Source organism: Pelecanus crispus, chromosome 7 (genome assembly GCF_030463565.1).
Source record: "Pelecanus crispus isolate bPelCri1 chromosome 7, bPelCri1.pri, whole genome shotgun sequence".
In the NCBI taxonomy this organism is placed as follows: domain Eukaryota; kingdom Metazoa; phylum Chordata; class Aves; order Pelecaniformes; family Pelecanidae; genus Pelecanus; species Pelecanus crispus.
In genome coordinates this window covers 34,089,880-34,098,081 of record NC_134649.1, presented here as the reverse complement: position 1 = coordinate 34,098,081, position 8,202 = coordinate 34,089,880, and the positions used below count along the sequence as shown (strand labels likewise).

Sequence of the window (8,202 nt, the reverse complement as noted above, 5' to 3'; positions counted from 1 at the left end):
CCACATTTTTAATGCCATCCTGCTCATTAAAAAGAGAAAGTTTAAATCTATTTTGTAACAGGAACAGTTTATGTAAGGCACAGAAAACTTCTGGTAACAGCGAACTGATTCACATGAAAAGGCACATAAAAGATGGAAGGAAACCAGAAGGATGCCTCCAGTTACATTCCTGTCTTGAGATTTCAGTATTGCAGCACAAAAGGTTTGTATTTTTAGTAGTGGATGCCAATAGGGAAGATACTCTAAAAATAAATTAGGATGCACAAATAAAATCATCTATTTTGAGGCTCATTCTGAGAACTAAAGGGAATCCTGAGGCTTAATGAGTCTCAGTCAATTTTCCTTTGGAACTGCACGTTGCTGTTGAAGACCGAGGCAAGGCTGGGCATGACCCACTCAAGCCCTACGCAGGCGCCCACACGTGCTGGCCCGTGGCCCGTGTCACTTCGCTCCCATAACTTTTTCTTAAACTTGTGGCCGAAAACTGACGGGGGGGGGGGGGCGGGTAAGGGGGCGGCCTCAGGCCCGGCGAGGCGGGCCGGCTTTGCCCTGCAGCAGCGCAGGGTCCCGGCAGCGTGGGCCGGGGTCGGCGGCCCCCCCGCGCGCCCTCCCGCGCTCCGCCGCCGGCGCCGCGCGGGCCCCGCCCCTGCCCATATAGGGCTCGCCCGCTTTCCCCCGCCGCGCCTCATTGGCGCTGGGGGCGTGGCGGGAGGCGGTGACGCGCGGCGGTGGGCGGGGTCTCCGCGCGGGGCCGCGCCGCCCGGTGCGTGTGCGCGGGGCCGCGCCGATCCCATCCGCGCCGCGCCGGGCGGGGCGTGCCGTGCCGCGCCGCGCCGTGCCGTGCCGTGCTGTGCCGCCGCTCGGCCGGCCCCGCTGCCCGCCCCGCCTCCCGAGGCATGACACGCCGAGCCGCCGGCGAAGCCCCGCTTTAATTGAGGCCGCCGGGATGGGGCGCACCGCGTAGGGCAGAGCGGGGGCCGCCGCGCTCCGGGCCGCGAGCAGCGCGCACCCACGGCCGTGCGGAGCGGCGCCGCGTCCGGCACAGCGCAAGCCCACCCGGGCCCGGGGGGAGCAGCGGAGCGGGGCCGCGTCCGGCCGCCGCGTGGGTGGCCGGTGGGCCGGGCGCTGGCGGCCGCCGCTGCCGAGCCCCATGAAAACGCAGGTCTGGGGGAGCTCCCCGCGGGCGCCCATGGCTGCGGCGATGCCGTGCAAGAGCGCGGAGTGGCTGCAGGAGGAGCTGGAGTCGGGCGGCGGCCGCTCGCTGCTGCTGCTCGACTGCCGCCCCCACGAGCTCTTCGAGAGCTCGCACATCGAGACGGCCATCAACCTGGCCATCCCCGGGCTCATGCTCCGCCGCCTCAAGAAGGGCAACCTGCCCATCCGCTCCATCATCCCCAACCACGAGGACAAGGAGCGCTTCGTCAAGCGCTGCAAGGCCGACACCGTGCTGCTCTACGACGAGGCCACCGCCGACTGGCAGGACGGCGGCGCCGCCACCTCCGTCCTGGGGCTCCTGCTCCAGAAGCTGCGCGATGACGGCTGCAAAGCCTACTACCTGAAAGGTGAGGTGCCCCCCGCCCTTCCTCCAGCCCCGTCCGGCTCCCGCAGCCCTTGCCTGTCCCCCCTCCCGCAGCCCCCGGCCGGCCCCTGCATCGCCGGGCGCCCATCCCCTGGCCGGCCGGAGGTGGCTGGGTTGTTTTGCTTCCTCCCCCCACCTCCCTCTGCCTGATTTATTTTTATTTTCTTATATATATTCACCACCACCACCACCTCTGCATCCCGCTTGAACCCCCCGCACAAAATGGTCGCAGGCTGGAAGCGGCCGGGAGCGCCCCGCTTCTTCCTGCGTCGCCTCCCCGGCAGCGGCGGGGGGAGCCCCCCAGCCCCGCCGCTGGGGCGTCCCCTCCAGCGCTGCCCTGTCCCAAGCCGACCCCGGCTGGGCACCGCTGCCGCCCCCCGGGACGCCCCTCGTTCTGCTCCCCGGAGGGGGCCTTTCGGGGGCTCCCCGCCCGGGCGGGAAGGGATGGCCAGATTGGGGGGGGGGGCGGGGGCAGGAGAGGCCCCCCCCCCCCCTTTTTTTCTTCCCTCCCCCCATCTCCGAAAAGCGAGCGCTTGGGTTTTTCTCCCCCTTTCTCTGGAAGTGCCGGCGGGGCTGGGAGGGGGCAGCCCTGCTGCTCCTCCGGGGCAGGGCGATGGAGGAGCGGGGAGCCCTGCTGCGGGGGAGCCGAGCCCCGCACCCCGCACACGCCCTTTCGTGAGGGCTGGGGTGGTTTGGGGTTGTAGGTTTTTTTTTGGGGGGGGGGGGGTGTTTTTTGGCCATTTTTAAAGATCCTAGCAGGCCTCCGCAGCGGGCTGAGCAGAGCCCACAGCTGGGCTGCTGGGACCCTTCCCATCCTCCCAGTCCGGTCGCTGGGTGGCGGGTTTGAGGCAGAAATAACAGGAGAGCGGAGGAGGCGGGGGGGGGGGGGGGGAAGAGTGGTGAAGAAAGTTACCACTTGGCAGCCCTTTAAAAACACTGCTGCTGCTTGATGGATCCTTTTTGGCGAGCCGAGGGAGCCCCTGGCACGGGGTTGGGGTGGCAGGGGGACAGGCAAGGTATTTGGGGACCAACCTGTGGGGCTGCGCTGCCCACACACGCCTCCTTCAAAGGTGATGGCGGGGGGGGGAGGCAGCCAGGCCCCAAGCACAGGGGTTGATCCCACTTTTCCCTCCCGTCCCTCCGCTCCCCGCCTGTGCTGGTGGGTGAATCCCCCATCCCATCCCAGTTCGGGGTTTCCCGATGGGCTGCGTTGCTCCTTTGCTTTGTCTTCCCGCTTCTCTCCTCGTTGTCCTCATCCCTAGCAGGAAGGAGCAGCTTTGAAGTTACTCCTAAGCTTTCCCTGATGGGCAGGGGAGGAGCTGAGCCCCTTTCTCTGCCTTTTTCCGGGAGCCTCGGTGGGAAATGTTTCCAATTAAAATTCCAAAATGGCTCCTCGGCGCTGTCTGGCGGCGCGGGGGGGGGCGGGGGGAGGAGGAGGACGAGGACGAGCCTTTTTCATGAATGGATGTGGCAGGAGCTGTCTGTCCTGCTCAGTGACCCTGCCACAACCGCCGAACCCACTAACAAAGTTTCCAGGAGGCCTTTCTAATTAAACCATTTGTCAGTGTCAGATACCGATGGCTGAGCTTAGGTTTAATATTGCCTGGAAATGAGGTAGATCGGTGGGGTTTTTGCTTCCCTGCCTCTGCCTTCCTTCCCAAGTGGTTGAGCTGAGGAGCTGGAGAAAATGACTTCGGAGCAGACATGAAGGGTCCCATCCCTCCTCAAGCCTGCTGCGGTTTGGGTGAAGAACGAGCCTGTGACACTGCTCTGTCGCAAAATGTGTTTGTAGTGATAACATAGGTGTGAGGATCGCTCTTTGGCAAAACTTGTGGCTTTTTTCCTGCTTGAAGGTGAATTATTTCATTGGGTTTTAGTGCCTGGGCTGGGTATGTGGCTGTTGTCCTTGCTTTATCTTTTCAGACACAGATACTTTTGTGCTTTTCTGTCTAGGTGCCATAATAGCTCTTGCCTAAACTGCCCTAGACCCGTATTTCTGAGAAGCTAAATGAGACAAGATTGTCTCTTGCCATTGATTTTATTTTTGGATGTTTGTTTCCTTTGTGATTGTGATTTGGCCCTTACTTATCACAAGCAATATCGAACTTCTTAAGAAACACTCTGGTTTTCTGGGACCTGTTTGTTCAGTAACAGTCTGCCCAGGGAAGATGAGGGAACAGGGAGATGCTGTTCTTGGGGTGAAGTTGAAGGTATACCAAGATTTTGCTGGCAAAGACTTGCTAAGTAACATGCACATGTGTTCAGGTAGAAGGATTTCCCCATTCTGAAGAATAAACCATCTTTTTCTCTCTGCCTCTCCACTTCCCTCTCTCCTTTCCCCCTTCCCAGGTGGCTTTAACAAGTTTCAGACTGAATATTCAGAGCACTGCGAGACGAACCTTGACAGCTCCTCGCCCAGCAACTCTCCCCCGGCATCGGTCCTTGGCCTGGGAGGGCTGCGGATAAGCTCCGACTGCTCGGATGGCGAATCTGACAGGGAACCCAGCAGTGCCACGGAGTCAGACGGGAGCCCCATCCCTAACAATCAGCCTGCCTTTCCAGTTCAGATCCTACCTTACCTGTACCTGGGCTGTGCCAAAGATTCGACCAACTTGGACGTCCTGGGCAAATACGGCATTAAATACATCCTGAATGTGACTCCCAACCTGCCAAACATGTTTGAGCACGATGGAGAGTTCAAGTACAAGCAGATCCCCATCTCAGATCACTGGAGCCAGAACCTCTCGCAGTTCTTTCCCGAGGCCATTGCTTTCATTGGTAGGTAGTTGGCAGAACATCTCTTTTCATACTCACTGCTTGGGAATGTGGCAAGCCGCTTCCCAGGGCTGTTGCTCGTCTCTGGCCTCACCTCTCTGGGGCACAGCATCTGCGCTAGCTTAGCAGCTGAGCATCATGCTGCCGAGGTGACGCTTCCGGTGCGTGTCACGCTGGCTGGGTTCAGGGAGGCCTCCCCTTCCAAAATTCAGCCCTCATACAGCACCTCAGCTGGGTTACCTGCAAAGTGGTAAGACCAGCCCTGCCGGCCCCGGCCCCACTGTCTCTTGCCCTTGCATGGGGGTTTGCACTTGGGTGAAACAGCTGAACTGAGGTGGTGGGGAGCTCCTTTGCCTGCTTTGCTCGGAGGAATGAGTGTTGATGGGAGTTGCATTAACATGACTGGTGCCAGCAACTCCTTAGCCCCCAGTGTGGTTAAAATTTTTTGGGGGAAGGGGTGGCGGTTCTTTTCCCAAGGGGATTTGCTAGTCCAGTTGCAATCCTGCTGTAAGTCACCCTAGCATAACTGACTCCTTGTATGGATACTTCCCCTAAGGTAAGCGTCAACACAATGAGTTAGTGAGTGTAACTGGGGAGGGGCACAGGGGGGCGGATCTCTTCTCCCAGGCTAGTGTTGACTGCTGCTTATTCTGTGAGGAGTGTCTGTTGAACTGAATGGGGATGCACACTTTCAGCATGACCTGCGCTGTCTGCTGGTGATGGTTGTTAGCCTAATAAGTTCTGATTTGTGGGGGGTGAATGGCACAGGTAGTCATTACCACCATTAACTATTAAAAGCCTTATGGCTTCGTATCTGGCTAAAAACATTGGTGAGGGGGACTTTCACCTTCAGACTGAAATCTGTGCAGCCTGTTTCGATGCTTCTTTGTTAGCCCACCGTTTTGGACCCCGCTGCATGCGCTCCCTTGCTGTGGAGGGCCTGAAATGGGGCAGAGAGGTGGTAGGTCCTTGGCTGCTTTTCAGCCATTGGAAACCCTGGTTCCCATGCGCTCTCCTTTGCCCTCGGCTTCTGTCCTCTAGTAACACGATTGTGGTCAGAAGTGGCTGCTTCGGTGTGGCAGTAGGGACCCGTCTGATGTCCCATCTGCGCTTCCCACATGGAGTGTGGTATTAAACGTCAGGGGTGAGGTACAGGGTCCCTGCTGGCATGTGGCACTTGGGACCTGTCTGCTGTAGTCAGACGGTGTCTCTGTGAACACCGCACTTGTGCTTGGCAGTTAATGACAGGAAATGGAGGATTACCTCACTCTAAAACCAAACATCAAGAAATGCAGTGCAGGTCAGATAAAAGGCAAAAATGTCTCAGAAAAATGTTGAATGGGGAGAGACTGGGGGAGGGCTGAGTATGCTGGGGGGCGATTGCCCACTGTACTGGAAATTCTTGCCTGGTGTTGGAAGCTGGGGCAGAAACCCTGTTGTGGCTTGGGTCTGGATTTTGTTCTGCCTGCATCTTTACCCTTCTCTGCGCTCATGGTGCCAGAGCATCTCTTACCTCTGCCTTTGCCAGAGGATCCTCTTTCTCCTGCCACCTTCTCCCTCCCCGCCAAGCTCTCAGTCAAATGACTGACTTCAAATAGGGCTGCCCAGAAGTAAGCAGTGCTGGGTACTTGCGTGCATTCAGCGCTCTCAGCAGCGTGTCCCTCTTTCAGCACTAAGATGTCAATTCATAAAGGGATCACGCTGTTCCGGCTGTGCGAGAGACAATGAGTGTGTGTGTGCTTTTCAATCAGTGGCAAGGGAGGGGAAATTTTGTCGCTGTTCTCTCGCCGTTTTTTGGTCCAGCCTGCATTCCTGCTCCCCGCTACCATTCATCCTGAGAGTCTCCTCCAACACAAGCGTTTGTTTGTAGTGAAGTGCATTTCTGTCGATCCTAAAGAACAATTTCACAATAAGGGAAGTTCCTGCACTTCAGACTCCGCTTAAATTGGCTTTGACTACATTCAGATAACTTTCTAGTGGAAGGAGGACAAGAACAGCAAAAGAGAATAGCTTGCATGGTGCCGGGCTGTAGCCTCGCATCAAGTGCGCAGCCTTCCCCAGTTAGTTGGTGTTGAGGTGGATGTGCTATGCCTGACCACCAGCATCTCCCTGTAGCTGTTGTCTCCAGCTCCACCTGCCTTTTGTGGGTTACTCTACTTCTCTGTTGGAATAGAGGGTACCGATGCTCCTTAGGCAAGGGATGCGTTGCCAGGCTTGATTAATACTTCTCAAGCACATGAGATGCTTAGCCTTGCTGTGCAGAACGGGGATGTGCAGCTTCGCCTTGTGGTGGGAATATCTCGGGAGTCCTTTGGGGAGAGATATGGGTGTCAAAGGAACATGAGATGGTGTCACTAGGAGCAAGGGATCCAGTTCTGGCAGTTGTCCTGGTCCTGGGAGCTTGCAGCTGCCACCTGGCCCTGATCCAAAGCCGTGCGTTTTTGGTGCAGAATAATAGACTCCCCCTTCCCCTTGTCTTGTTTCAGATGAGGCCCGTTCCAAGAAGTGTGGGATCCTTGTTCACTGCCTCGCTGGCATCAGCCGGTCTGTAACAGTCACTGTTGCCTACTTGATGCAAAAACTCAACTTGTCCCTGAACGATGCCTATGACTTTGTGAAAAGGAAAAAATCCAACATTTCCCCAAACTTCAACTTCATGGGCCAGCTCCTGGACTTTGAGAGGACTCTGGGACTCAACAGCCCTTGTGACAACCGCTCGCCCAGTGAACAGCTCTACTTCACCACCCCCACCAACCACAACCTGTTTCAGCTGAACACTCTGGAATCCACATGAAGGGATTGCTGCCTGGTTGGGAACTCGAGCATCGAATCGCTTCTCTTGAGCATTTCAACTCTTACAAAAATATCTGTCTTGCCAGGCAGCTCTGAAACGACTAGCTTCTCTGGGCAGAGGTGCCTGATCGCTGCTTTAAGAAGGCTAATGCCATTCATTAGTATCCTGATCAAAGTGGTTTGAAGAGGTAGTCTTTTTACAGGGGGTTATTTAATACGGACGATGTTACAGCGTTTTGAACGCAGCTGTTACCGGCAATAACCGCTTTCCTGGGTGCATTGGGACTGTCAGAACACGCACACGTGTGAGGAGCTACCGGGGGTTAGCTTGCTGTGGAAAGTGAGGAGATTTATGCACTTGGAAACCTTGAACAAAAGGTGTTGGGCCAAGACTGTTTTAAAACCCAAGTTTACTTTTTTTGATTTTAAAAAAAGAAAAGGTAGATCTTACTCGAGCTTTGGGTTCAAACTCTTTTTAAATATGTAAGTTCCTGACTGTTTGTACAGACGAGGTTGCAAAACCAGTATTTTATTCTGTTTCTTGTTTGATCATTTATTATTTTTTTTAATCAAATGTTTATATTGACCAAATGCATTTTGCACACTTTGTGAAGCCTTGGTATGTCCTGGCATATTACTGGGTACTCCAGAGAGATACATGCTGCTGCTGTTGTTGTTAGCATCTGGTAGGAAGCTTTGTTATGTGTGAAGGCCAGTTGGGCTTAAACGCAACCCCTTCACCACTCCTGCACTCACAATCACAAACTCTGCACTGATTCAGCCAAGGTGACTAAGCCGCAAGCTTTTTTTTTTTTTTTAATGCCACCCCTGCCAAAAACACTGTTTGCTATTGCCAGAGGTAAAACTCTTGTAGCCTCCAGAGCTGGTAGAAGCATGTCTGAGCCCAGCTTCGTTCTCTGCTGCCTGTTGACTGACTTAATGTCATCCAGCTGGCCCGAAACCATTTCAGCTTCCCGAGTACAGAAGGTAGTTGTGATGTTGGCGTTTCTTGTGCACACTCGATTCTTTCCCACGTGTGCGGGGTGGAGGGGGGA

At 55.8% G+C, this 8,202-nt stretch overlaps 1 protein-coding gene across 1 annotated transcript; it reads left to right on the top strand.

Annotated features, from left to right (window-relative positions):
• The first annotated feature begins 1,150 nt into the window (after window positions 1-1,150).
• DUSP7 (dual specificity phosphatase 7) lies at window positions 1,151-7,959 on the top strand. The gene is made up of 3 exons (XM_075713918.1): window positions 1,151-1,562; window positions 3,929-4,357; window positions 6,841-7,959. Exons 1-3 carry the CDS (start codon window positions 1,151-1,153, stop codon window positions 7,146-7,148), a joined length of 1,149 nt encoding a protein of 382 aa, XP_075570033.1. The 3' UTR covers window positions 7,149-7,959.
• Window positions 7,960-8,202: the final 243 nt, after the last annotated feature.

What these genes read in the sequence shown, in the direction of transcription:
- DUSP7 (XM_075713918.1), top strand. Translation starts at nt 1,151, where the DNA reads ATGAAAACGCAGGTCTGGGGGAGCTCCCCGCGGGCGCCCATGGCTGCG. An exon ending in CAAAGCCTACTACCTGAAAG is followed by an intron (nt 1,563 to 3,928) that starts GTGAGGTGCCCC and finishes CCCCCTTCCCAG; the next exon opens with GTGGCTTTAACAAGTTTCAG. An exon ending in CGAGGCCATTGCTTTCATTG is followed by an intron (nt 4,358 to 6,840) that starts GTAGGTAGTTGG and finishes GTCTTGTTTCAG; the next exon opens with ATGAGGCCCGTTCCAAGAAG.